This window comes from Lepus europaeus, chromosome 20 (assembly GCF_033115175.1).
Source record: "Lepus europaeus isolate LE1 chromosome 20, mLepTim1.pri, whole genome shotgun sequence".
Classification (NCBI taxonomy): Eukaryota; Metazoa; Chordata; class Mammalia; order Lagomorpha; family Leporidae; genus Lepus; species Lepus europaeus.
In genome coordinates this window covers 11,321,977-11,344,834 of record NC_084846.1, presented here as the reverse complement: position 1 = coordinate 11,344,834, position 22,858 = coordinate 11,321,977, and the positions used below count along the sequence as shown (strand labels likewise).

The 22,858-nt window shown below is 54.1% G+C and overlaps 1 protein-coding gene across 1 annotated transcript; it reads right to left on the bottom strand.

The window, feature by feature from the left end:
- Positions 1 to 259: 259 nt before the first annotated feature.
- LOC133749308 (lysosomal alpha-mannosidase-like) lies at positions 260 to 19,226 on the bottom strand. Its single transcript, XM_062178500.1, has 24 exons — positions 19,083 to 19,226; positions 18,358 to 18,460; positions 18,023 to 18,196; positions 17,495 to 17,688; positions 16,826 to 16,958; positions 16,436 to 16,584; positions 14,666 to 14,782; positions 9,129 to 9,214; positions 8,923 to 9,043; positions 8,768 to 8,846; positions 8,491 to 8,600; positions 8,034 to 8,141; positions 7,665 to 7,781; positions 7,093 to 7,278; positions 6,058 to 6,155; positions 5,857 to 5,974; positions 3,373 to 3,491; positions 2,583 to 2,684; positions 2,336 to 2,423; positions 2,128 to 2,208; positions 1,772 to 1,999; positions 1,091 to 1,246; positions 868 to 970; positions 260 to 399 (listed from the first exon to the last, which is right to left on the bottom strand). The coding sequence occupies exons 1-24, from the start codon at positions 19,224 to 19,226 to the stop codon at positions 260 to 262; spliced, it is 3,054 nt and encodes a 1,017-aa protein (XP_062034484.1).
- Between the last annotated feature and the right edge of the window lie 3,632 nt (positions 19,227 to 22,858).

Genomic DNA, 22,858 nt, shown 5'->3' with positions numbered 1-22,858 from the left:
ACCCAGCCCAAGCCTCCTGGGCTGGCCAGGACCAATCCCGCTTCAGAGAGGAAACAGACACAATCCTGGGGCCGGTTTTCTGGCCGGTTGCTTAAGCAAGCACATCATGCATTCTATCTCCCTCCAAAAGATGCCTCAACCAGTCCCCCAGTGACCTGAGGCTCAGTGGCGCTGCTTTAATGGCGTTCAGGGAGGGGGCAGCAGCAACAAGCAGAGAGAGGGGTGGGGAGAGGCTCTGTGTTGCCCTGGAGCAGAGAGCTCAGGCTTGCACTAGGTCACCCCCATGGCTCCAGGCGAACTCTTCCCACTGGACCGAGGCCACAAACGTGCGGATCTCCATGGGCTGCAGCGTGATGGAGGCTGGGTCCAGAGGGGGCACCGTGGGGGTGGGGGTGAACCCTGGGGAGGGGAAGGGGAAGCCCAAGAGTGAGGGGTGCAGACTTCCTCCCCCTCCTTCACTCCCTCCCCAGGGCTAACCACACTGTGCACCCACAAGAGTCTCCCCCGGGGATCACCTACCCATATCTAGCACCTGCTTAGGCCTAAACCCCACCCCTGGATCTCTCAAATCCTCTTAATGCCTGGCGCTTGCCTCACATCCTCAAAGCAACTCCCAGGAAATGGACACTCTTCTAGAACTAGACACCCACGGAGACTCGAATCTTGTTCCTGGGACTGGAATGTTCAACTCCTCAGGACCTATTGCCAGTTTGCTGAACCCACTTTAGACCCTGAAGCCCTGAGCCTGGATCTGTCCAGGGTCCTCAAGTTCTACACTGGATCCTGGCCCACATTCCCACGACTCATACAGCGCCCCCAGCTGCCAGCCCCAGGCAGGAGCCCACCTCTCCCACGCTAGGTGCCCACCAGTGTCTGGGGTCCACTTGAGCCGGGAGCCGCTGGCCCAGGGCTGGTTGGCTGCCAGCGTGGTCTCCTGCAGGTGGGTGATGGTGAAGGTGGAGAACAGGCTCTGTGGAACCATGGATGGGACCCAATCTGTGGGAGCCAAGGTGGCTCCTCTCTCTCTCTCTCTCTCTCCTCTCTCTCTCTCTCTCTCTCAATTTCTCTCCTTTCCCATCTGTCTCCTTACCTGTAAATTCAAGGTTACGGGAGAGCTCAAGTTGCGGCCCGAGTCCTCCCCGCTGGCGAACTGGTGCTCCAAGCGCAGCAACAGCGTCTCTGGGCCCCAGCGGGCCAGGGTGAGCAGGTGCACGGAGGGCGGGAGCTCCCGGCACAGCCCTGAGAACTGCAGGGAGACAGAGCCGCGGCTGAGTCAGAGAGGGGTGGGGCTTGTAGGTGCAGGGCTCAGCGGAAAGGAGTGGGTGGGGTCCTTCAGAACTGAGCCCGTGGGAGGACAGGGCAGCCCTCTTGTGGGAGAAGGTCTGAGTTCAGATGGGATGGAACTGAACTGACCAGAGGCCCTGTGGAGTTGAGGGGGGCAGGCCAGAAGATCCAGAGAGCCAGGACACAGGAGAAAGGGAGGAGGTGAGGGGCGGGAAGGCGGAATACCCGAGGAGGGGCGGGGCCGAGGCCAGGCAGCCATTGCTGAAGGGGCGGGAGCTGAAGCTGTGCCCACCAAGGAAAGGTGGATGGGCTCTTGGGCCAGTCCTGGGCAGGGGCTACCTTAGGGGCTGACCTTACTTTAACCTCCTCTGAGTGAATTAAGTTAAAGCAAGGTGGGTCCCAGCGTAGCCAAGAAAAAGAGGCACCGAGTCCACTGTTGGCGCAGGCTTCATTCTGATCCCATCTTTGCCCACTGTGCCACCCTCACCTGCATGCGCCGGGCCGTTCCGGGCTGGTAGGGGGCACCGCCACCCGGGGCCAGCACCACCTGCGGGGCCAGGACCTCCTTCTCTGCCAGCAGCCGGTGCCCCGCAGCCGCTGTGCCCACCGCGTCCAGCAGCACGAGGTGGCGCCCTCGCACCCACGACCCCGAGCCCTCCTCCAGCAGCGGCTCCCCCACTCCACGGTTATCATCCAGCAGCAGCCTGCGGTGCACCTGGGGGGACAGCAGCCAGGAGGGCATGAGGGGGTAGTGGGTGTCCTTGTGCTACGTCTTGCAGGGGCTGGTGTGGGACCCGGTGCAAGGACCCCAGCTTGGCTGCAGCTCCCCCCATGCCCACTCACCATGAGCTCCAGAGAGCCATCCTGCAGGCTGCTGCCCCCCTGTGAGCGATCTGTCAGCACCGTCAGCTGCTTCTTCCCGTCCTGGGGGCAGGGGTGAGTGTGAGAGTGGGGTGGGGAGCCAGCCTCAGCCCCCGGCACCTGGGAGATGCTGCCAGTGAAGAGCGCTCCCCATTCTGTACCCGGTGAGGTGCGGGGTGGGGGAGGGTACCGTGATGTAAATTCGAGTGTTGACTGGATAGTAGTTCCCCGCCACTGGTTCTGTCTGGTTCAAGTTCCAGGTGGGCCGATAATTCCTCCTGGGGAAGGAGGTCATCTGGTCAGGCTGGGGGACTGGCTCCCCCACTCTGCTCTCTCCCTTCTTCCTCTCCCTCCCACATTCACACCATCAGCCAGTGCCCCCACCCCTGGGCCCCACACATCACCACTGCCCTGCGGGTGCCCTGCGTTCCCGTCACCTCCTCTTCAGGATCTCCCGGCCATTGCTGTCCGTGTAGAAGTAGCCCTTGGTGTCCAGCGGTGTGTCGAAACGACTGATCACTTCCTTCCCCCACTTGTCACTGTATGCAATGGGACAGCAAGCTCGTGAGCCTCATCTAAACTCACTGTGGGGGCGGTGTTGGGGGAAGTGGCTAAGATGTCAGTTGGGACGCCGCCACCCTGTATCACAGTGCCTGGGCCTGAGTCCCAGCTGTGCTCCTGCTTCCTGCGCATGCAGACCCTGAGAGACAGGCAGTGAAGGCTCTGCCACTGTCATGAGTTCCTGGGTCCCAGCGTCCACTGGGCTTATCTCTTTCCAAATAGATAAATATTGTAAAGATTCATTTTATTTTTGTTTAAGAGAACAGTGACAAGGACAAAAAAGAACAGTGACACAGAGAGAGAGAGACCCAAGAGTAAGAGATCTTCCAACAGATGGTTCACTCTCCACACAGATGTGGTGGCCAGGGCTATGGCAGGCTAAAGCCAGGAATCTGGAACTCTGGGATTCTCACATGGGTAGCAGGAACCCACATACTTGAACCATATTCTGCTGCTTCTCCAAAAGCATTAGCAAGGAGCTGGACCGGAAGTGGAGCAGTGAGAGAATGAACAGGCCACTGATATATGCTACTGGCATCACCCACTGTGGCTCAACTCACTGTGCCACAAAGCCAGCCCCCTTCTTGTTTTATTTTACATACTTCTAAAATAAACAAACTCCATTCTGCCTTTGTCTGTAGCCCCAGCCCCTGCCCATGCACTCACCCCACAGGGATGGGCCCCACAGTCCACTCCAGCTCCAGGTGGCGCTGTCCGTGGTACAGGCGAACCACCTGGGAACACCAGGCTGAGAAGTTCTGGTGCACCTCCTGCACCAAGGGTGTCTGAGGACACACAGGGCAGAGGGCGGGGGTCAGCCCAGCCTTGGGCAGAGGGGAGATGTGCAAATGCCACCTGCTGTGAACCCTCCAGAAGCTTCCATCAGGGTCCAACCCCAAAACTGCACAGGACTCCCACCCATCACTGCACCTGCCTGGATGTGATGCCCACACTTCCCCCCAGTCTCAGACACAGAGGTCTTGAGTGGGGCCCGTGTGCTTGCTGCCCACCACTACCCCACCTCCCTTTTTAAAAGCACAGTCCTAACTGGGCATGTGGCTCTCTGGAAAAATCTATGTTGTGGGAAGGGGGAGACACAGCAGACTCATAGAATGACAGATGTTCTAAATAGCACTCTGGCCTCAGAATCAGCCCTTAAGGCATTTGGATCTGGCTGAAGAGCCTATGAGAGTATTTTAGGCATGGAAAGCCAAGACACTGTGGGAAAAAAAAAGAAGAAGAAGGAGAAGGAGAATGAGAAGGAGGAGAAGGAGGAGAAGAAGAAGAAGAAGAAGAAGGAAGAAAGAAGAGGGAAGAAAGAAGAAGGAAGAAAGAAGAAGAAGGAAGAAAGAAGAAGAAGGAAGAAAGAAGAAGAAGGAAGAAAGAAGAAGAAGGAAGAAGAAGGAAGAAGAAGAAGAAGAACAACAACAACAACTAAATGAAGGATCTCAGGGAGTGTGATCCCAGTGGAAAGAACGGGGCCATCAAGGTAGGAGGTACCTTTCTCTGAAGGGAGGAGAGAACTTCCACTTTGACTATGACCCTGTCGGAATAAGATCGAAGTCGGCGAACCCTAAAGGCTTCCATAGCCTTGGTAACTCATGTCTAGAGCCTAGGGAGATTACTGACGCCATAAACAAGAGTGTTAAATTGTTAAATCAACATCAAGAGTCACTGTGTAGTTACGTCCCATGTGGGATCTGTCCTTAATAGGTTGTCCAAGGTGAAGTAATGATATAGCTAGTACTGAAACAGTATTTTTACACTTTGTGTTTCTGTGTGGGTGCAAACTGATGAAATCTTTACTTAGTATATACTGAAGCGATCTTCTGTATATAAAGATAATTGAAAATGAAAAAAAAAAAACAAACCTTGGTGTTAAATTGGAAATTACATAGAAAAGTAATCAATCTTTTTAAAAAAATATCATGCAGGATCTCTGTCATTAATGTGCTGTACACTCTTATTTAATGCTATAACTAGTACTCCAACAGTATTTTTTCATTTTGTGTTGCTATGTGAGGGCAAACTGTTGAAATCTTTATATATACTAAACTGATTTTCTGTATATAAAGAGAATTGAAAATGAATCTTGATGTGAATGGAAGGGGAGAGCGAGTGGGAAAAGGGAGGGTTGCGGGTGGGGGGAAAGTTTTTGGGGGGAAGCCTTTGTAATCCATAAGCTGTACTTTGGAAATTTATATTCATTAAATAAAAAAAAAAAGAAAAGAAAAATCTATGTTGTCCCATCTTCCCTGACGCTGTCAGTAGCTGTGTGAGACAGCCTGCCCCATGGAAATTGATCAAGACATATAAACAACATTCCCTTCCCTCTCCTTCTCCTTCTCCCTTTCCCACTGTCTCAAATACAGGTGAATGGCTGGAGCTTGCACAGCCACTGTGGTCTGTGAGTGTTGAGGCAGGCAGTGCCAGGAGACAGAAGGGATCTGGGTGACTGTGACATCAGCCCACCTCCCCCAGATACATCAGCGTGATCTTCTGTTAGAAAGAAAAAGCATTCTATCTTATTTCAGGCACAGTGGCTTCAGGTCAGCCAATCACAACAGGCAAAATTGCATCCTACTACAGTGACCTGGGCATGGAGCCTTCACCTCCAGAGGACCAGCTGTCAACTCTCTGGGTCTCGAGCCTGCACAACTGTGGGTCCTGCCACCATCTGGCCTCTTCCCTCCCTCAGAGGACACATCAGTGACAGTCCCAGGAAAAGGTCACTCCTGGGAGACACCTACCCTAAATGGGTCTCACTCAAGCATCTACCCAAGTGTCACCTCCAAATCTCCACCCCAATAACACTTCCTCTTGCCACAGACCTCGGAGGCCTCTGCGAGGACCAACATTGGGCTCTCTCCCACCCAAGGCTTCAGTGGGAACACACCAGCCCTGCTTTCCCACTCTAAGACTTATCCTGAATCCACAGCAGGTGTGAACAGCATCGTGTGTGCATCCTCAGGAGAGAGAACAGAAAGAATACCTGCCCTTGGGCCCCTCCACCAGTATCCCCATGTGGCCTCAGCCCTCACCCTAGGAGAGATGGGACTCCCCTCCTGTCTCCCTGGCACCTGCACACCACCCACCCGAACTCCACACACTCCTGCCCGCCATCCCCAGTGCCCACTCTTCCTTCCTGACCTTCAGCAGGTGGATCTGAGCTGAGTCGCTCACGGGCAGTGGTTTTTGTTGGTGTGGTTTAAAGATGTAGGCGCCAGAGGGTGGGCTGATTTTCTGGCCAACTCTACTGGCTTTATACCTGCAGGCAAGGTAGGTGAGAGTCAGGTAAGGGACCTCAGCTCTCTGCTCCCCACCTCCCTGGCACCTCCTTATCCCCCTCACCAGAAAAAAGACTGGTTCACGGGCAGCACGAGTTTCTGCTCCAGGTCCTCAATCTGCATCAAGAAACCCGTCTCGAGGTTGAAGGTAGCCCGGATATGCTGGGCAGCCAAAGGTGGACAGAAGTGTATGACCATGGTCTCAGCCAATGGGAGCTCCATTCTTCCTGGAGCTCAGCGCAACACCCTGCAGCCCTCACTTCCTCCTCTCGCTCTCCCACTCCTCACACCTGATCCCACTAGAGAACCTTAACAACTCTGCCTTCATCACCCAGTGGCCATTCACGACTGGTGCTATGGACCTTCTCCAGGAGGGCACCTGGGACACCTTGACTCCAATCACAGATCTCAGCTGCATCAGCCCAAAGCCAAGGTGGGCACCTGACACTCGGCCCAGGATGCCAGCACCCACATGACTCCTACTGGTGCATGGGGAAGCTTTCAGTCCTTCCACAATCAAGAGTAGACCCCAGGGGCTGGCGGTGTGGTGCAACACGTTAAGCTGCTGCTTCCCAGAGCAGCATCTGTAATCGGAACCCCCAGGTACTTGGCTTCCAACCTCGACCTTGCTAATGAGCCTGGGATGCAGCACCAGGTGGTTCAGTGCTTGTGCTCCTGCTACTGGTACTGAAGACCAGGGTGGTATTCCAGATGCCTGGCCAATCTCACTGATAGGGCTGTTTTGGGAGTCAACTAACAGAAGGAAGATATTTCTCTCTCTCCTTCTGCATTTAAAATGAATAAATAAACCTTCAAACTTCAAACTTCAAACTAAATAAGTAAAATTGCAGCTCTTCATCTGCCATCAGCTTGGACATATCCATCCAGTGTCACTGGTGCCCACACTGGGTCCCCATAACAGCCTTGGGAAAGGACTCGCAGGCTCCCATGAAGATTGCTCACTCAAGGTCTTCCCATCAGAGTGTGAGATTAGGGTAGACTGGCAAGCCTGGCACTGCCAACCCAGAGCCCACACTGCTCACCAGCACACTTGGGTTCATCACTAGACCTGGGGAGAAGGGTCCAGAAAGAGCCTCACCTCATTTTTGATATTTAAGACAGCTGACCCAGGCTTCTGAGAAATGGGTTGGGGGGTGTGGGTTTTGAATCTCCGGAGAGAGACTCGGGCTACGGAGTAGATGCTGAAGCCCAAGGCTGGCACCGAGGCGGAGAACAGCAGCTCTGGGCTGGGCTTCTGGCCCTCTGGTTGGGGAAGCAGCAGCACCTCGGAGAAGGGAGGGGGAAGCTGAGCCAAGAGGCCGTGGGTGCGCACAGAAAGCATCACACTCAGTACAGCAGGCAGCAAACTCAAGGAGGGGAGGGAGCCCTGGGGAGGGAGGAGAGAGACAGGGGAGGCAACGGAGGGAGGGAGGACTGCAGGGGAGGAGGAGGCTCAAGGGAAGAGGCCATCTGGGAGGCAGGGGCTCTCCAGAAACACGGAGGAAATGTCCTGGGGGGATTAAAGGGGACCACTCGGGTGGGAGAGATGCTCCGAGGGGGGCTGATGCTAAGGGCCAGAGCGGGCAGAGATCTGCAGGGACAGGAGGTGACCACGAGGGGGCGGGCCGTGCCCATGGGTGTCCACGGGTGACAGTCCCTGAAGGGGCTCACATCGCTGGGCACAGCGTGGCCACTGGGGTCCTTCACGAGGAAAGCACCTGCACTGACCGGCAGCCGCACCATGCGGTCCACCTTCCTGGCCAGGGGGTTGTAAATGGCGACCTGGAACTGGGGGAGGGGGACAGGGAGGGCGTGTGGAACTGGGGCAGCGGTACTGGTCTCTGTCCTGCCCTGGCTTGGCTGAGACCCATAAATCTTGCTTGACGGACAAAAGTCATCCGAAATAATTACCACCAACCCGTGCACCCCATCAGTGGGAGCCCTGCCTCCTCTTCCCTGTGCTCCACCACCTCTGGGGTCACCTCCCCCTGGGGCCCTGCCCGCAGCACCTGCCTCCCGCCCCGCCCCCACCCCGCTCACGCGCGCCGACGTCTGGCTGAGCGGGCAGACGCTGATGTTGAGCTCCGGGCAGATGGAGAAAGCCTCCTGGGAGCCGCTGAGCCGCGCCAGGGCGTTGCTCAGGAGAACCTGGGGAGCAGCGCCACGGGGCGGTCTCACTCTAAATGCACACCCGGGTCTCTGCCTGGAGTACCAGTCCCTGACCCCATCTCTACACCACCCCTCTGAAGCACCGCCCCTTTCCCTTTGTAGGTCAGCCTGAGCTCCTCCTCTCTAATCTCTTTGGGTTCCACACCTCTCAACCACGCCCCACCCGGATCCACCCTCGTCCCCAGTCTCGAGCTCCGCCCCTTTCCATCTTCGCCCAGGGTCTCCCATGCCCAGTTCCTCCTGGTCTCCAGTCTCTACCACCACCTCCTCCTAGCTCTGACCCCGCCTCCTCCAGCATCCACCAGCGCCCGGGCCCCGCCCCGCGCACCTCGCAGCGCCCCCAGCCGGCAGCCAGCTGTCGCGCATAGTCCTCCGCCACGAGCTGGCGGGAGGTGCCCGTGATGGCGTCGTGGTGCTGCAGCACCGCCATAGCCTCCTCTGCGGGCACACAGGGGGTTGGGAGGGGTCTCCGTGGGACTCAGCCCGGACCCCGCGGGGACAGGAAAGGGCAGGTGCCTCTTGGTTAGTGTCTTGGCGGCCGCCAAGGGCTGGATCCCACCTGCAGCCCCTCTCCCGTCCCCATCCCCGCGCCGGCCGACCCCTACCTAGGGGAGCGCTGTCTCCTGACCCATAGGGCCCCATGTTGGCCGCCAGGCCCGCCAGCGCCTCCAGCTGCTTGCATACCTGGGGAGCAGTGGACAAGTTCAGGCTCCTGATCTAAGGGGCCTCCTGGCTGCCCCCTCCCGCCGGCGCCGCCCACCTGCAGGAAGTTGTAGCTGACGCGCTCATAGCGCTTGAGGGCCGGCCGGCTGGAGAAGTAGCCGGTCCAGAATTGCTGGGGGCCACTGGCGTACGGGAAGAAGTCGTCCTCCTTCAGCGACCTGTGCGGACGGAGAGGGCAGGGTCACGAGGCACAGGGCGCGCCAACCACCCCCCCCCCCGTCTCCTCTGGGCCCCCCCAAATACCAGGTGAGGTTGGCCTTGTTCAGCTCCCAGAGGTAACAGGCGGGGGTGGAGTAGAGCACGTGGACGCGGCTCCCGGATGCCTGCTTCTGGAGGCAGGGAAGTGGGTGAGCCCTCGGGGGCAGTGCTGTGTCCCCGGGACCCACAGGTGTGCACATTCAGCCTCCCACCCAGTGCCCACAGGCGCACATCCTGTCAGCTCAGGTGCTGAGTCCACCTTCTGAGAGCACACCAGTGGTCAAACATTACCACCCCTGGAATGGTCACTGCAAGAATACATCTGAAATTTTACTAAACCATCTCAAGGATACCAATTTCAGCAAGAAAAACTCATATGGGAAAACCAAGTGTGACACACAAGGCAGGGATAATCATATTTGCAGCCCTATCAGATTATTGCCAAAAGCCCATGTTTGTGTAGTGAATGGACGCCCATCTCCTGAGAGAGGTGAGGGGAGGAAATTGGTATACAGGAGGAAAAGATGTTTGTTCTGCTGTACTGTGTTCCTGGTGTATACAGTAGGTGCTCAACCAATGTTTGCATGAATGAAGGGCCATGCCTCTGTGTGCCTACATATGTCTACACACACACACACAGAGTCCTGCCTCCGTATCCACAGGGGAGTAGTTCCAGGACCCCCAGGAAAAACCAAATTCCACAGAAAAGGTCTAAGGTAGGCATCTGATGCAATGGTTAAGGCGTGACTAGGAATGTACACATCCCCCGTAAGAGTTTCTGGGTTCAAATCCCAGCTGTGTTCCCATTCCAGCTTTCTGCCACTGCACATCCTGGGAGGTGGCAGGCGAGGGCTCAAAGGCTTGGGTTCCTGGGAGACCTGGATTACTGAGAGCCGGGCTCCTAGCTTCAGCCTGTGCCGGCCCCAGTGGTTGCTTGCATTAGGGAGTGACTGAGCAGAGGTGCTCTCTACATTGCAAACAAGTAAGATAAATAATTAACAAAATTTCCAAAGTAATCATAAGTTTTTTAAAAAAAAGTTCAGTGATTTATTTGAAAGAGTTATGTAGAGAGAAGGAGACACAGAGATAAATCTGCTATCTGCTGCTTCACTCCCCAAATGGCCAGGACCCTGGAAGTCCATCCAGGTCTCCCCCCATGAGTGACAGGGATACAAGTACTTGGGCCATCTTTCACTGCTCTTGCAGGTGCATTAGTAGGGAGCTGGGTTGGAAGTGGAGCAGCCAGAGCTCCAACGGATGCCCATATGGGATGCCACCATCCCAGGCTGAACCCACTGTGGAGCAGTGGATGCAGAGGGCCCACTGCAGTGACCTGTATGGACGCACACCCCGTGTTCGATCAGCAGTCAGCCTGCTCTTAGCCATGCTCAGGTTTCAGACACCATCTATATCCAGAGTCCACCCCACCCGCCGTGAATTCAGAGCTCAGGTGAAGAGCAACATTGAACAGTAGTTACAATTGACTGCAGCATCAGAGGCATTGTGTGATCCCAGAGCAAAGAGCCAGGGTTCTGCCTGGGGTTTGGGTGAGCTTCCTGGAGGGGGAGACAGGGGAGCTGGGGTGTTAAAGGAGGAGCAGGAGGTTAGTCATAAGCCAACAGTAACACATGGATGCCAGGCACTGTTCTGCATCAATGCAAATGAACTCCTTCAACTCATGTTAGCAGCCACATGAGGCTGAAACTGTGGTGAGGAATAATGCTGCCTATGGAATTGCAGTAACCTTTGATATGCTTACAAACCGCAGCACCTACATATATCCTCATGAACAGGCCCACATTGGAATAGTTGCCTATTTTGATCAGGTCAGAGATTTGGCACTTAGAGCCTTAAAAAATATAAATCCTCCTAATTATAGTCAGCTCTTTAGAAACCTAGTTCAAGGCCCAGGCGAGTGGTTCCATGATTTCCTTGCCAGAGTCTTGGAGGCAGTAGAGAAAAGATTACCGCCTGGCCCCGATCAAGACAATTTAGTCAAACAATTAGCTTGGGACAGTGCTACCAAAGAGGCAAAAGCTGCAATCACCCCAGTCCGTAATGAAGACATTTCTAAATGGATAGTAGCCACATAGGAGGTAAACCCTGCTGATACACCTATACAAGCCCATATTCTACACCAAAAATTTCATATGTCAGCAAGCAACATAAAATTGCTTTTCTCAGAGCTAACAATGAGCCAATGCAAACACTTAGTGCACTCTTGCAAGAATTGTGCACCCCTCACCCCGTTAGGCCCACTGCAACAAGCAGGAGTGAACCCGCGAGGCCTTGCTCCTAATAAGCTCTGGCAAGTGGATGTCACCCACATCAACTCCTTTGGTAAACTTAAGTTTGTCCATGTGGTGGTAGATACTTATTCAAAGGCTGTATTTGCAACAGCCCAATCTGGAGAAAAGACTAGTAATGCGATAAAGGCGGTTAAATCAGCCATGCTGGTCCTTGGTGTCCCCTGGACCATAAAGACTGATAATGGGCCAGTGTATACATCATAGGAATTTAATTCCTTCCTGAAATCCTGGAACATACAGTCTGTCACAGGTATCCCATACAACCCACAGGGACAGGCAATCATTGAAAGAACTCATAGGATGATTAAAGATCTCTTACAAAGACAGAAAAACAATCATATGCCCCCAGACCCACAGCTTGCTTTGACTGAGGTCCTTTTAACTGTTGATTTTCTTACTTTTGATTCCCAAGGGATCAGCCCAGCTTCTGGGGATCCTTTCCATCCCAGACCCCAGCCCCTATGGTTAGGTGGAAAGACCCTCTGACAGGAGATTGGAAGGGACCACACCCTCTGCTAACCAAGGGTTGAGGATATGCTTGTGTCTTTCCAGAGAATGCAGAACAGCCCATTTGTGTACCAGCCTGAAACATCAAGCCTGCAACTGACAGCCAACCAGAACCAGCTGAACAAGACTGAGAGTCTGCCTTGTTAGCGGATGCACCTGCCCTATCATCCTACCCTGAGAAACTGCCCATAGCCACATCCGCTACTGTTTTATACCCCACTAGCTCTGGTCAGCCACTCAAATGGCCCACAGCCTGTGTGTGGTCATGCCATTCCTGATTACAACTGTTCCTCATTCCTACCCCCATCTGAGCAAGCACTCCTGTGGTCTCCCATTTTGAGTACTGGTTAGTCAATGACGGGTAAGATTCCCTGGGTGACAACCTAAGACAGGCACAGCTGTGTACAGAGACCACATGGAAACGGGGTCAACAATGGTATGGCTAACAATCATGCCTCCTGTTGCTCAAAAATAAATGAAAAGGGGGAAATGTGGTGGAATGAGAAGGCCATGCCAAGATGGCCGCTGGCAACAGAAACTGCCTGGCAACAGGTCGTGATTGGATGGCTTTGGAAACCACACAGCAACAGAGTCTGACTGACAACAGGACATAATTGGATGGTTTCAGAAACTGCCTGGCAACAGAGCCTGACTGGCAACAGGGTGTGATTGGATGGCTTTGGAAACTGCCTGGCAACAGGCTGTGATTGATTAGGGCATAGACCGCCTCTTGACTGGATTGGCTGCCTTGGCTATATAAGCAGCTGTAGCAAGTGAAATAAACGAGTCTGCAGGCTGCTAGCCTCAGGCCTGCTTTCACCTGTCTCCCGGGGTCTGTGTGGTGACTCCGCGCCTCTTGCCCCCACCACGCTCTTCCTCTCAGAAATGAATCCACCTCAACACCTGTACCCATTTTATTAGATGAGAAAGCTAAGACACTGAGTGCCTAAGAACCTCTCTAAGTCACAGAGCTACTAAGTGGCAGGGTTTAGGTGGGAGAGGACAGGTACATTTCTGTGTGGAGGGCAAGGAGTGGCTGTGTATCCAGCCACAACTGCAAGTCACAAATGCACAACACATCTGTGGCCAGGAGAATGAGCAGCCCAAATCACCATGTCCTGGTCCCCAGAACTTGTGACTATGGTAGATGCCATGGCAAAGGGGCATTAAGGTTGCACATGGGATTAGGTTTGCCAATTAGCTGCTATTAAAATACGTATACTCTACTGGATCAGGCACCAGCCCAGTGTGATCACAAGAGTCTGGAAGAGCGGAAGTGGGGAGTGGCCATCGGATGCCGCAGTTCAGATGCTGCTTGCGACACCTGCGTGCCAGCTCAGAGGATCTGGTTCAAGTCTTGGCTCCTCTGCATCCCAGATCTGATCTGACTTCCTGTTCTGCACACCCTAGGGGACAGCGGATGATCACTCACATCACTGGATCCCTGCCACCCATGTGGGAGACCCCATTCCTGGCTCTGGTCTTGCCATGCCCCAAGCATTTAGGGAGTCTCTCCCTCTGCCTTTCAAATAAAACTGAATTTAAAGTTGAAATAAAATAAGGGGCTGGCATTTTGACACGGCACTTAAGCTACCCCTTCAAACACCTGCATCTCATATTGGACTGCTTCATGTAGTTTCCAGCTATTTCCAGCTTCCAATCTTCTTTTCTGCTAATGCACACCCGGGAGGGACCATGGGAAAGCTCAAGTAGTTGGGATCCAACTATAGGGGAGACCCGAAAGGAGCTCCTGGCTCAGCTCCATGCTGCAGGCATGTGGGGGATGGATCAGCAGATGTATCTGAATCTATTTCTCCATCTTTTAGATAAAAAACAAGAGTAAATAAATAACAATATAAAAATGAAATTAAGTGGGCCGGCGCCGCGGCTCACTAGGCTAATCCTCCGCCTTGCGGCGCCGGCACACCGGGTTCTAGTCCCGGTCGGGGCACCGATCCTGTCCCGGTTGCCCCTCTTCCAGGCCAGCTCTCTGCTGTGGCCAGGGAGTGCAGTGGAGGATGGCCCAAGTGCTTGGGCCCTGCACCCCATGGGAGACCAGGAGAAGCACCTGGCTCCTGCCATCGGATCAGCGCGGTGCGCCGGCCGCAGCGCGCTACCGCGGCGGCCATTGGAGGGTGAACCAACGGCAAAAAGGAAGACCTTTCTCTCTGTCTCTCTCTCTCACTGTCCACTCTGCCTGTCAAAAATAATAAAAAAAAATGAAATTAAGTGGTCAGTGAGCCAGCCTTGACCACTGTAGGCATTTGGGGGATGGTGGGAGGACTGTGACCCAGTAGTTGGAAGATCTCTTTGTCTCTGCCCAATTTTCTGTTTCTGCCTTTCAAAAAATTCATTAAACATTTAAAAAGGGAGATAGAAGAGAATAAAAACGAGATGGGACTATAGATCAAGTGACAGAGGCGCTATGTGGCTGGTTTTGAAGACAGAGGTAGGGGCCATGAGCCAAGGACTGCAGGCAGTGTCTGGAAGCTGGAAAAGGCAAAGACATAGGTTCTCTCCCAAAGCCTCCGGAGGGTGCCCAGTCCTGCCCACACCTCTGTGCCAGCCCAGTGCGATCTGTGCTCAACTGCTGACCTACAGAACTGGAGCACCACGGATTTCTGCTGTTTTGAGCTGCCTGGTTTGTGGTTATTTGTTGCAGAAGCAAGAGAACACTAAGATGGCACCTGTAGCTGTGCCCATGACCCAAGTCCCTGCATCCAAGTATACACTGGGACAGGAGCACCACAGGGCTGGGACACTGACCTCTGCGTTGACCAGCCGGATGAGCTTGTCAAGGTTAGTGAACCACTTGTCGGCGTTCTCATAATGGAAGTCACCGCCCATGGTCATCACGATGTGGTTGGTGCGGTAGGACTGCCACTGTGGGGCAAAAGGAAGTCTCAGGTTATGCTGTCTCTGGCCACCCCTGTGTCTAGCTGTGTTTGGTACACACGAGCTTGCTCCAAAAAGCAGACAATGGAATTTAAAGATAAATTGAGTTTGATGCCACTGAAATCCATGCATAATTTTTTCATTATCCACATTCCCGTGTAGTTTCTGATGATGCTTTGCAGCTGGTCCAGAATACCAGCGTAGGTAGGGCAGGCATTTGGGGCATTGGCTAAGCTGCCTCCTCATATGCCCACATCCCACCTGGGGGTGCCGGGGTTCAATTCCCAGCTGCACTCTTGATTCCAGCTTGCTGCTAGTTAGCTCCCTGGAAGGCAGCAGGCGATGGCTCAAGAACTTGAGTGCCTGCCATCCAGGTGGGACATGAGGTTGGAGTTCCTGGCTCCCAGCTTCAGCCCAGCCCAGCAACTGCTGATAGCAGGTGCTTGGTGAGTGAAGCAGCACATGGAATAAAGCTGTCTCTCTTCCTCTCTCAATGTCTCTCCCTCTCACTGTCATCCAAACAAATAAATAGGTCCTTTTTTAACTTTTAAAAAAGACATAAAAGGGGACTAGCCCTGTCACATAGTAGTTTAAGCCTCTGCCTGCAGCGCTGGCATCCCATATGGGTGCCGGTTTGAGTCTCGGCTGCTGTACTTCCAATCCAGCTCCCTGCTGATGGCCTGGACAAGCAATGGAAGATGGGCCAAGTACTTGGGACCCTGACCCCACATGGGAGACCCAGAGGAAGCTCCTGGCTCCTAGCTTCTGATCAGCCCAGCTACAGCCATTTGGACATTTGGGGAGTGAACCAGCAAATGGAAGATCTCTCTGACTCTCCCTCCTTTTCTCCCTGTAACTCTGCCTCTCAAATAAATAAATAAATCTTTAAAAAAAGACATAAAAGAGGGCTGGCACTGTGGCATAGCAGGTAAAGGCACTGCCTGAAGTGCCAGCATCCTACATGGGCACCAATTCGAGTCCTGGCTGCTCCACTTCCGATCCAGCTCTCTGCTGCGGCCTGGGAAAGCAGTAGAAAATGGCCCAAGTCCTTGGGCCCCTGCATCTGCTTGGGAGACCTGGAAGAAGCTCCTGGCTCCTGGCTTCAGATCGGTGCAGCTCCGGCCATTGCGACCATCTGGGGAGTGAACCAGCTGATGGAAGATTCTCTCTCTCTCTCTCTCTCTCTCTGCCTTTCTAACTCTACCTTTCAAATAAATAAATAATTTTTTAAAAAAAGGTATAAAAGATAAGTTATTTTGATGCAAAAAAATTTTGAAAGCTATTCAAGTTTTTCAATATGTGTTTCCAGGAGCTTTGCTTTGTAATGACCCCTCATATGTGATCCAGAATGTATGGGTGGCAGTGTGGCACCAGAGGGCAAAGGCACACACAGTAGCCACAGGCTGGTCAGCATTTCTCCTTTACCCACTACACAGCTGAGGACTCCGAGGCTCAGTGCTTGGCTGGCTCCTGCATGCTTCTATGAGGAACGCCTGCAAAGCCGGATGGGGACATGGACACAGTGATGGGAACAGTATCTTCCCCCAGGGGCTGTGAGTAGGTGTTGGGCAGTGTCAGGGCCATGGGAAATGCTCCGAGCATTGTACACCTGAGTCTCTCCGGTTCTGGACACCCGGTTACCTGGTCAGCGGCCACATCCAGGAAGTGATCAACCAACACATCAGCATCGTCTTCAGGGCTGAAAGGGTCGCCCACCATAGAGCTGTCATGATCACACACCAGGTCCCAGCACAGGTGCTTTGGAGGGTCGTAAACATTGGGGAGCAAACCTGTGGGCCATACGAGACTCAGGGGGCCCCACCCTCCTGACCTGCCCTAGGGTCCAAACTGGCCAGTCTCCCCCAGAGCAGGCCACAGAATTTGCAGGGCTCAGGGCAAAGGAAAATTCTAGGCCCTGGTTCTATAGTGGACTAAGAATTTGAAGACGCTGATAGCAGTGCACTCAATCAAGCCCAGGGTCTGTGTGAGCCTGGGGCGCTGGGGGACTGCTCAGGTCACCCCCAGCCTCACCAGTAAAGAGGTCGGCAGTCGGGGGCTGCAGGCTAGCGCTGGCCCGCCACACCAGCTCCATCTCCTGCTTCTTCTGCCGCAGCTCTCTGTCTTGGTAATCCACACGCCCCAAGAAGACACCATCAAAGCCCATCTAGGGGTGGTGGGGTAGGAGGGAGCACCGGGAATGAGTGTCTAGTCCGCAACCATCAAGCTCCCCTTGGCTTGGGAGGGGTGGGCAGAGCACAGGTGGACAGTGGAGCTCAAACTAAGTTTATTTCCAAGCTTGAGGAAGGATCAGAAGACCATGTGACAGCAGGGAGGAGGCGGGACCAAAGTCAGAATCCACTGCTACCTCCCCTACAACAACACGGCCTTCCACAGTCTGAGGATGGAAGGGGTCAGAACTCAGGGAATGGAGCACCCCAGGCCTCCACCTGTCACTCAGCTTGGGGTGGAGCCAGGATCTTAGCAAGTGGGGTGGGGTCGGAAAACTGAGAAGGACAGCTGGGAGGACAGGGGCCATTGTGGGTTGGTACCTGACAGGACTGACAGCCAGCTCAAGGTGTTGGGTGTCACTGAGCCAAGACTTGGTCCGAGGGAGATAGTAGGGAAAAGGCGGGGCTTAAGAGCCTGAGGGAGGAGTCAGAGTGAGTGAAGGAGTGGATCCAAGATGGGTCCAGACAGCACCTGTGCAAAGAGCGAAGCCTGTTCCCGAGAGTGCCCAAAGGGGTCGATGTGCCAGGCCACACGGGGGCGCCCGTCATCGCCGAACGTGTCCTGCAGGAAGTGCAGTCCCAGCGTCATCTGGTCCACGATGGCGCCATAGTGGGTGGCCGCCTCGTCGTTCATCACCCAGCCACCGTTGGCAAACTCCAGGCGCCCTGTGGGAGAGGTCAAGGTCGGGGTCAAGGGCTGGGAGCCAGGCCAGGGAGAGTGGTGCTGGGATGAGCGGTCTCCTTGTCTTGGTAGGCCTGGAAGTAGAAAAAGGTTCACTCCCAGATCCTTGTATCCAGATATGGAGTGGGAGCTTCCCAGAGGAGCCCCTGGAGGTGGGGCTTTGCAGGACACACAGGTGCTTTCCAGACTGGGTCAGTGCAGACAGGAACAGCCACGCTCTTGTACAGCCTGCACAACAGTGAGAGAAATCTCAGAAGCCAGGGTTACAGGAGGAAGCTGAGCTGGGCTTCCATTTCCCCGCCCTTGGGGCAGGCTCACCCTGGCGCACCAGCTCCTGCACGGCTTGCTGGGTTGCGTTCGTCTGCTGGTGCCACCAACGGGAGAAGAAGGCCATCTCCACGTAGACGAACCTGCGGCTGGGCTCTGCCCACAGGGCAGAAATGACAGAGTCCAGGATGTTCTTCACGGCCCCGTGGTGGAGCTCATTCTGAGCTGTGGACATGGGGTTGGGCACTCAGGGACCAGGAGAGCCAGGGGGACCCTCCTCCACACAGGAGCCCAGGCCAGGCATTGCCCCCACCCTGCTGTCCAGGGCTCAGAAGGGATTTGAGGCCCATGATGGGTGTCTGGGGCCACACCCACCGAGTACTTACCCCCATAGTAGTACTGGTCCACTGTCTTGATCCAGCCCACGTCATCATGTGTGTGGGCCAGCAGGTGAACGTTCAGCATGTCTGGCTGCACCGTGGGGCATGTCTGCACAGGGACCCCAACACACACAGACACAGACACACACACACACAGATCAGTACCCCCAGGGCAAGGAAGTGGAGTGGGGGAGGGCCTGACTCAGTGGAGAGCATGATTGACATTGTGGCGCAGTGGTGGGGCCTCGACCTGAGCCTGTGTGCAGAGGAGGCCAGACCCTCCCAGGCAGGACACACACATTGTGGTGCTCACACGCACAGCTCCCACCCCGCACAGCCCCCCAGCGTGGCTCTCCCTCTTGCCCTGGGAAAATCATCAGAGTCCTGGCTGAGGTGCGTTCAGCCCCGCACACAGCTGTCCTGCGGGCGTCCTGGGGCACACAGAGGGCAGTGACCTGGGCACAGTAAGTGGAGGAGCCAGGGTGGACTTCAGGGAGGCGGCGTCCACAGCCCCGGTTCTCTCTGAGCGCCCCCCGCCGCCCCCACACCGCCCTCACGGGGCTGCACAGCTCAGGCCGGCGGCCCGGGGACCAGGGAGGCGGGGACCCCCTCCATGCAGCCCGCACGCATTCGGATCCCGTGTGGGACCCGCCGCCCCTCCAGGCACCCCCGGATCGGACCCGTCCACACCCCCGGACCCTCCTCAGGCTTCCCCCGGCCGGCTCCCTCACCTCGTACCCCGCAGCGCGAGTGCCAGGCGCCGCCACCAACACCACAAAGAGGACGGGCAGAGGCGGGGGCGGTCCCCGCACGGCGCGCCCCGCGTGCCCCCAGCCGCCGGCGCGGACCCCCGAAGCACGACCGAGGGCAATCATGGCTCCGCTGTCCCCGCCGCCGGCGCCTCAGGAGGGTTCCCGGGTCCGGCGGAGGCGGGGCGAACGCTCCGCCCCCAGAACGCGGCCTGGCCAATCGGTGCCGGAGGGGCGGGGCCAAGGCTAGCACTGGCACCGCCCAGGACTGAAGCTGGCGCTTAGTCCTCGCTGTCCCTGAACCCAGCGAAGCGCGGGACAGGTGCTGCCCTCGGGGCTCTGGATGGCCCAGGGGCGCCCTTAGCCGCTCGGCACTCCGTGGGGCACGGGAATGACTCTGCCCCCTTGAGGGTAGGGGCCTCAGCTTTTCCTGCATCTTCTGGATTTTCCTAGAGGGTGGAGGGTGCGCGGGGGGAATTCTAGGGTGTCCTGTTTTGGGGGGACCCTGGAGGGACCGAGCTGGGCTTGATGAGGAGCGGTTCTGCCCGCTGGGGAAACAAAGTTCCCTCGCAGAGCCTCAGCTCCCACCAGGGCAGCCAGAGCCTCATTTTTGTAGTAAGAAAACCAAATCCCAGATTGCTTAGTAGTTGGAAGACTCTCTCTCCCTCTCTCTTCCTCTCTCTCTCTTTCTCTCTGCCTCTGCCTCTCTGTAATTCATCCTTTCAATTAAAGACAAATCTTTTTTTTAAGAGAGAGAGAGATTTGCGGTTGACCAGATCTAAGGAACCATCTCTGCTAGCCTACAAATACAACTTGGGTGGGACACCCCCTAGGGTGCCGCCTTTTATCTTCTGTGCGAATCAGCTCCGCACTAGCCAAGGAACCCACAACAAGCCACTCGGGACAGAAGGACACTCGCTTGGGTGCATGGCTTGGGATGTTCCCCGTTCAAGATTGGATGAGTTCCATCGATTAAGCTGTTGGCTGAGGCCAGAGGACAGGATGGATGAGGCACGGGCAGAGAGAGTGGCCCACATTTATCCAGGAAGCAGGGACAGCCGCTGGGCCCCACTCAGACCTCCAGAACCAACACGCTCATAAGAACAGCATTGCAAGGAGAGCTCCCCAGGGACCTAAGGCTCTCCCACTGCTGTTTTTTTCTTCTTCTAAAGTTTGTGGTTTTTTTTTAAAAAAAAATTCTTCAAAATACAGAGAGAGAGAGAGAGAGAGAGAGAGAGTGAGCGAGCGAGCAAGAATCATTTGTCTGCTGGTTGACTCTCCAGAGAGCCTCTTACCACCAGGATGGGGCACTGTGGAAGCCAAGAGCTTGGAACTCCAGCTGAATTTCCCACATAGGCGGCAGAGGTCTGAGCACTTGGGCCATCTTGCCACTGCTTTGCCAGGGGCATTAGCAGGGAGGTGCATGTGGGGTGGAAGAGTTCAGTCTTCAACCCCAAGGTGCACTTCCTAAACACCATAACTAAATGAAGTTCCCACCCTTTCAGTATCCTAAGTCTATGACTTAGGGTTAGAAAAGCTAAATGAGGGGCCAGTGTTGCCTGCAAGTCCCAGCTGCTCCACTTCCAATTCAGCTCTCTGCTATGGCCTGGGAAAGCAGTGGAAGATGGCCCAAGTCCTTGGACCCCTGCACCCATGTGGGAGACCTGGAAGAAGCTCCTGGCTCCTGGCTTCAGATCAGCTCAGCTACAGCCGTTGCAACCATTTTGGGGAGTGAACCAGCAGATGGAAGACCTCTTTCTCTACTTCTCTCTGTCACTCTGTCTTTCAAATAAAATAAATCTTTTTTTTCATTTATTAAACTTTTATTTAATGAATATAAATTTCCAAAGTACAGCTTATGGGTTACAATGGCTTCCCCCCTCCCATAACTTCCCTCACACCCGCAACCCTCCCCTTTCCCGCTCCCTCTCCCCTTCCATTCACATCAAGATTCATTTTCAATTCTCTTTATATACAGAAGATCAGTTGAGTATATATTAAGTAACGATTTCAACAGTTTGCCCCCATATAGCAACACAAAGTGAAAAAAATACTGTTGGAGTACTAGTTATAGCATTAAATAACAGTGTACAGCACATTAAAGACAGAGATCCTACATAATATATATATATATTTTAAAATTAATTAATTTTCTATGCCATTTCCAATTTAACACCAGGTTTTTTTTTCATTTCCAATTATCTTTATATACAGAAGATTGATTCAGTATATAATTAGTAAAGATCTCATCAGTTTGTACCCACACAGAAACACAAAGTGTAATAATACTGTTTCAGTACTAGTTTTAGCATCACTGCACATTAGACAACACATTAAAGACAGATCCCACATGGGATCTAAGTACACAGTGACTCCTGTTGCTGACTTAACAATTTGACACTCTTGTTTATGGCATCAGTAATCTCCCTAGGCTCTAGTCATGAGTTGCCAAGGCTATGGAAGCCTTTAGAGTTCGCTGACTTTGATCTTATTCCGATAGAGTCATAGTCAAAGTGGAAGTTCTCTCCTCCCTTCAGAGAAAGGTACCTCCTTCTTTGATGGCCCCGTTCTTTCCACTGGGATCTCACTAACAGAGATCTTTCATTTAGGTCTTCTTCTTTTTTTTCTTTTCCATGGTATCTTGGCTTTCCATGCCTACAACACTCTCATGGGCTCTTCAGCCAGATCCGAATGCCTTAAGGGCTGATTCTGAGGCCAGAGTGTTGTTTAGGACATCTGTCATTCTATGAGTCTGCTGTGTATCCCGCTTCCCATGTTGGATCCTTCTCTCCCTTTTTGATTCTATCAGTTAGTATTAGCAGACACTAGTCTTGTTTGTGTGATCCCTTTGACTCTTAGACCTATCAGAGCCATCAATTGTGAACTGAAATTGATCACTTGGACTAGTGAGATGGCATTGGTACATGCCACCTTGATGCGATTGTATTGGAATCCCCTGGCACATTTCTAACTTCACCATTTGGGGCAAGTCAGCTTGAGCATGTCCCAAATTGTACATCTCCTCCCTCTCTTTTTCCACTCTTAAATTTAACAGGGATCACTTTTCAGTTAAAATTTAAACACCTAAGAATAATTGTCTATCTTTCAAATAAAATAAATCTTAAAAAAAAAAAAAACTGCATGAGCTCAGGAGCCAAATCCCATTCAGCCCACAGCAGCTGTGTGCTCTCATGTTGTGGATTCACCAACATTCCAATCAAATCAGTGACTTGGGAAAATCGGTGAAAGGGCCATCCAGCAACCACGCTCCAGGCCTGAGTAAAAGCAGGACCAGGGCACCCTCCTCAGGCTTCCCTACCCAGCCTGGGGGGCTTCCTTCCTCCCACTTACAAAGAGGTCTTGGCCCATAGCCCAGCATCAGAACCCCACGCAGGGTGGCAGCTGGCCCTGGGGCTCCCCCTGTTGGCCTCTTTCTTTGACTGCAGTTTGGGACTCTGGAGCCTTTTCAGACAAGAGCCTAAGATAACCAAGGCCCATCAGGAGCTGTGGGCACCCTGGTCACCATACCCGAGCCTCCCTTGCTGGCCAGGTCCAGTCTCCCTTAATGGGGGTGGCATTTAGAAGAACTGGCACAACATTGGAGCTGGTATTGTGGCACAGCAGGTGAAGCCACTGCTTGCAATGCCAGCATCCCATAATGAGGCACAGGTTTTAATCCCAGCTACTCCACTTCTGATCCAGCTCCATGCTAAGGTACCTGGGAAGGCAGCAGAAGATGGCTCAAGAACTTGGGCCCC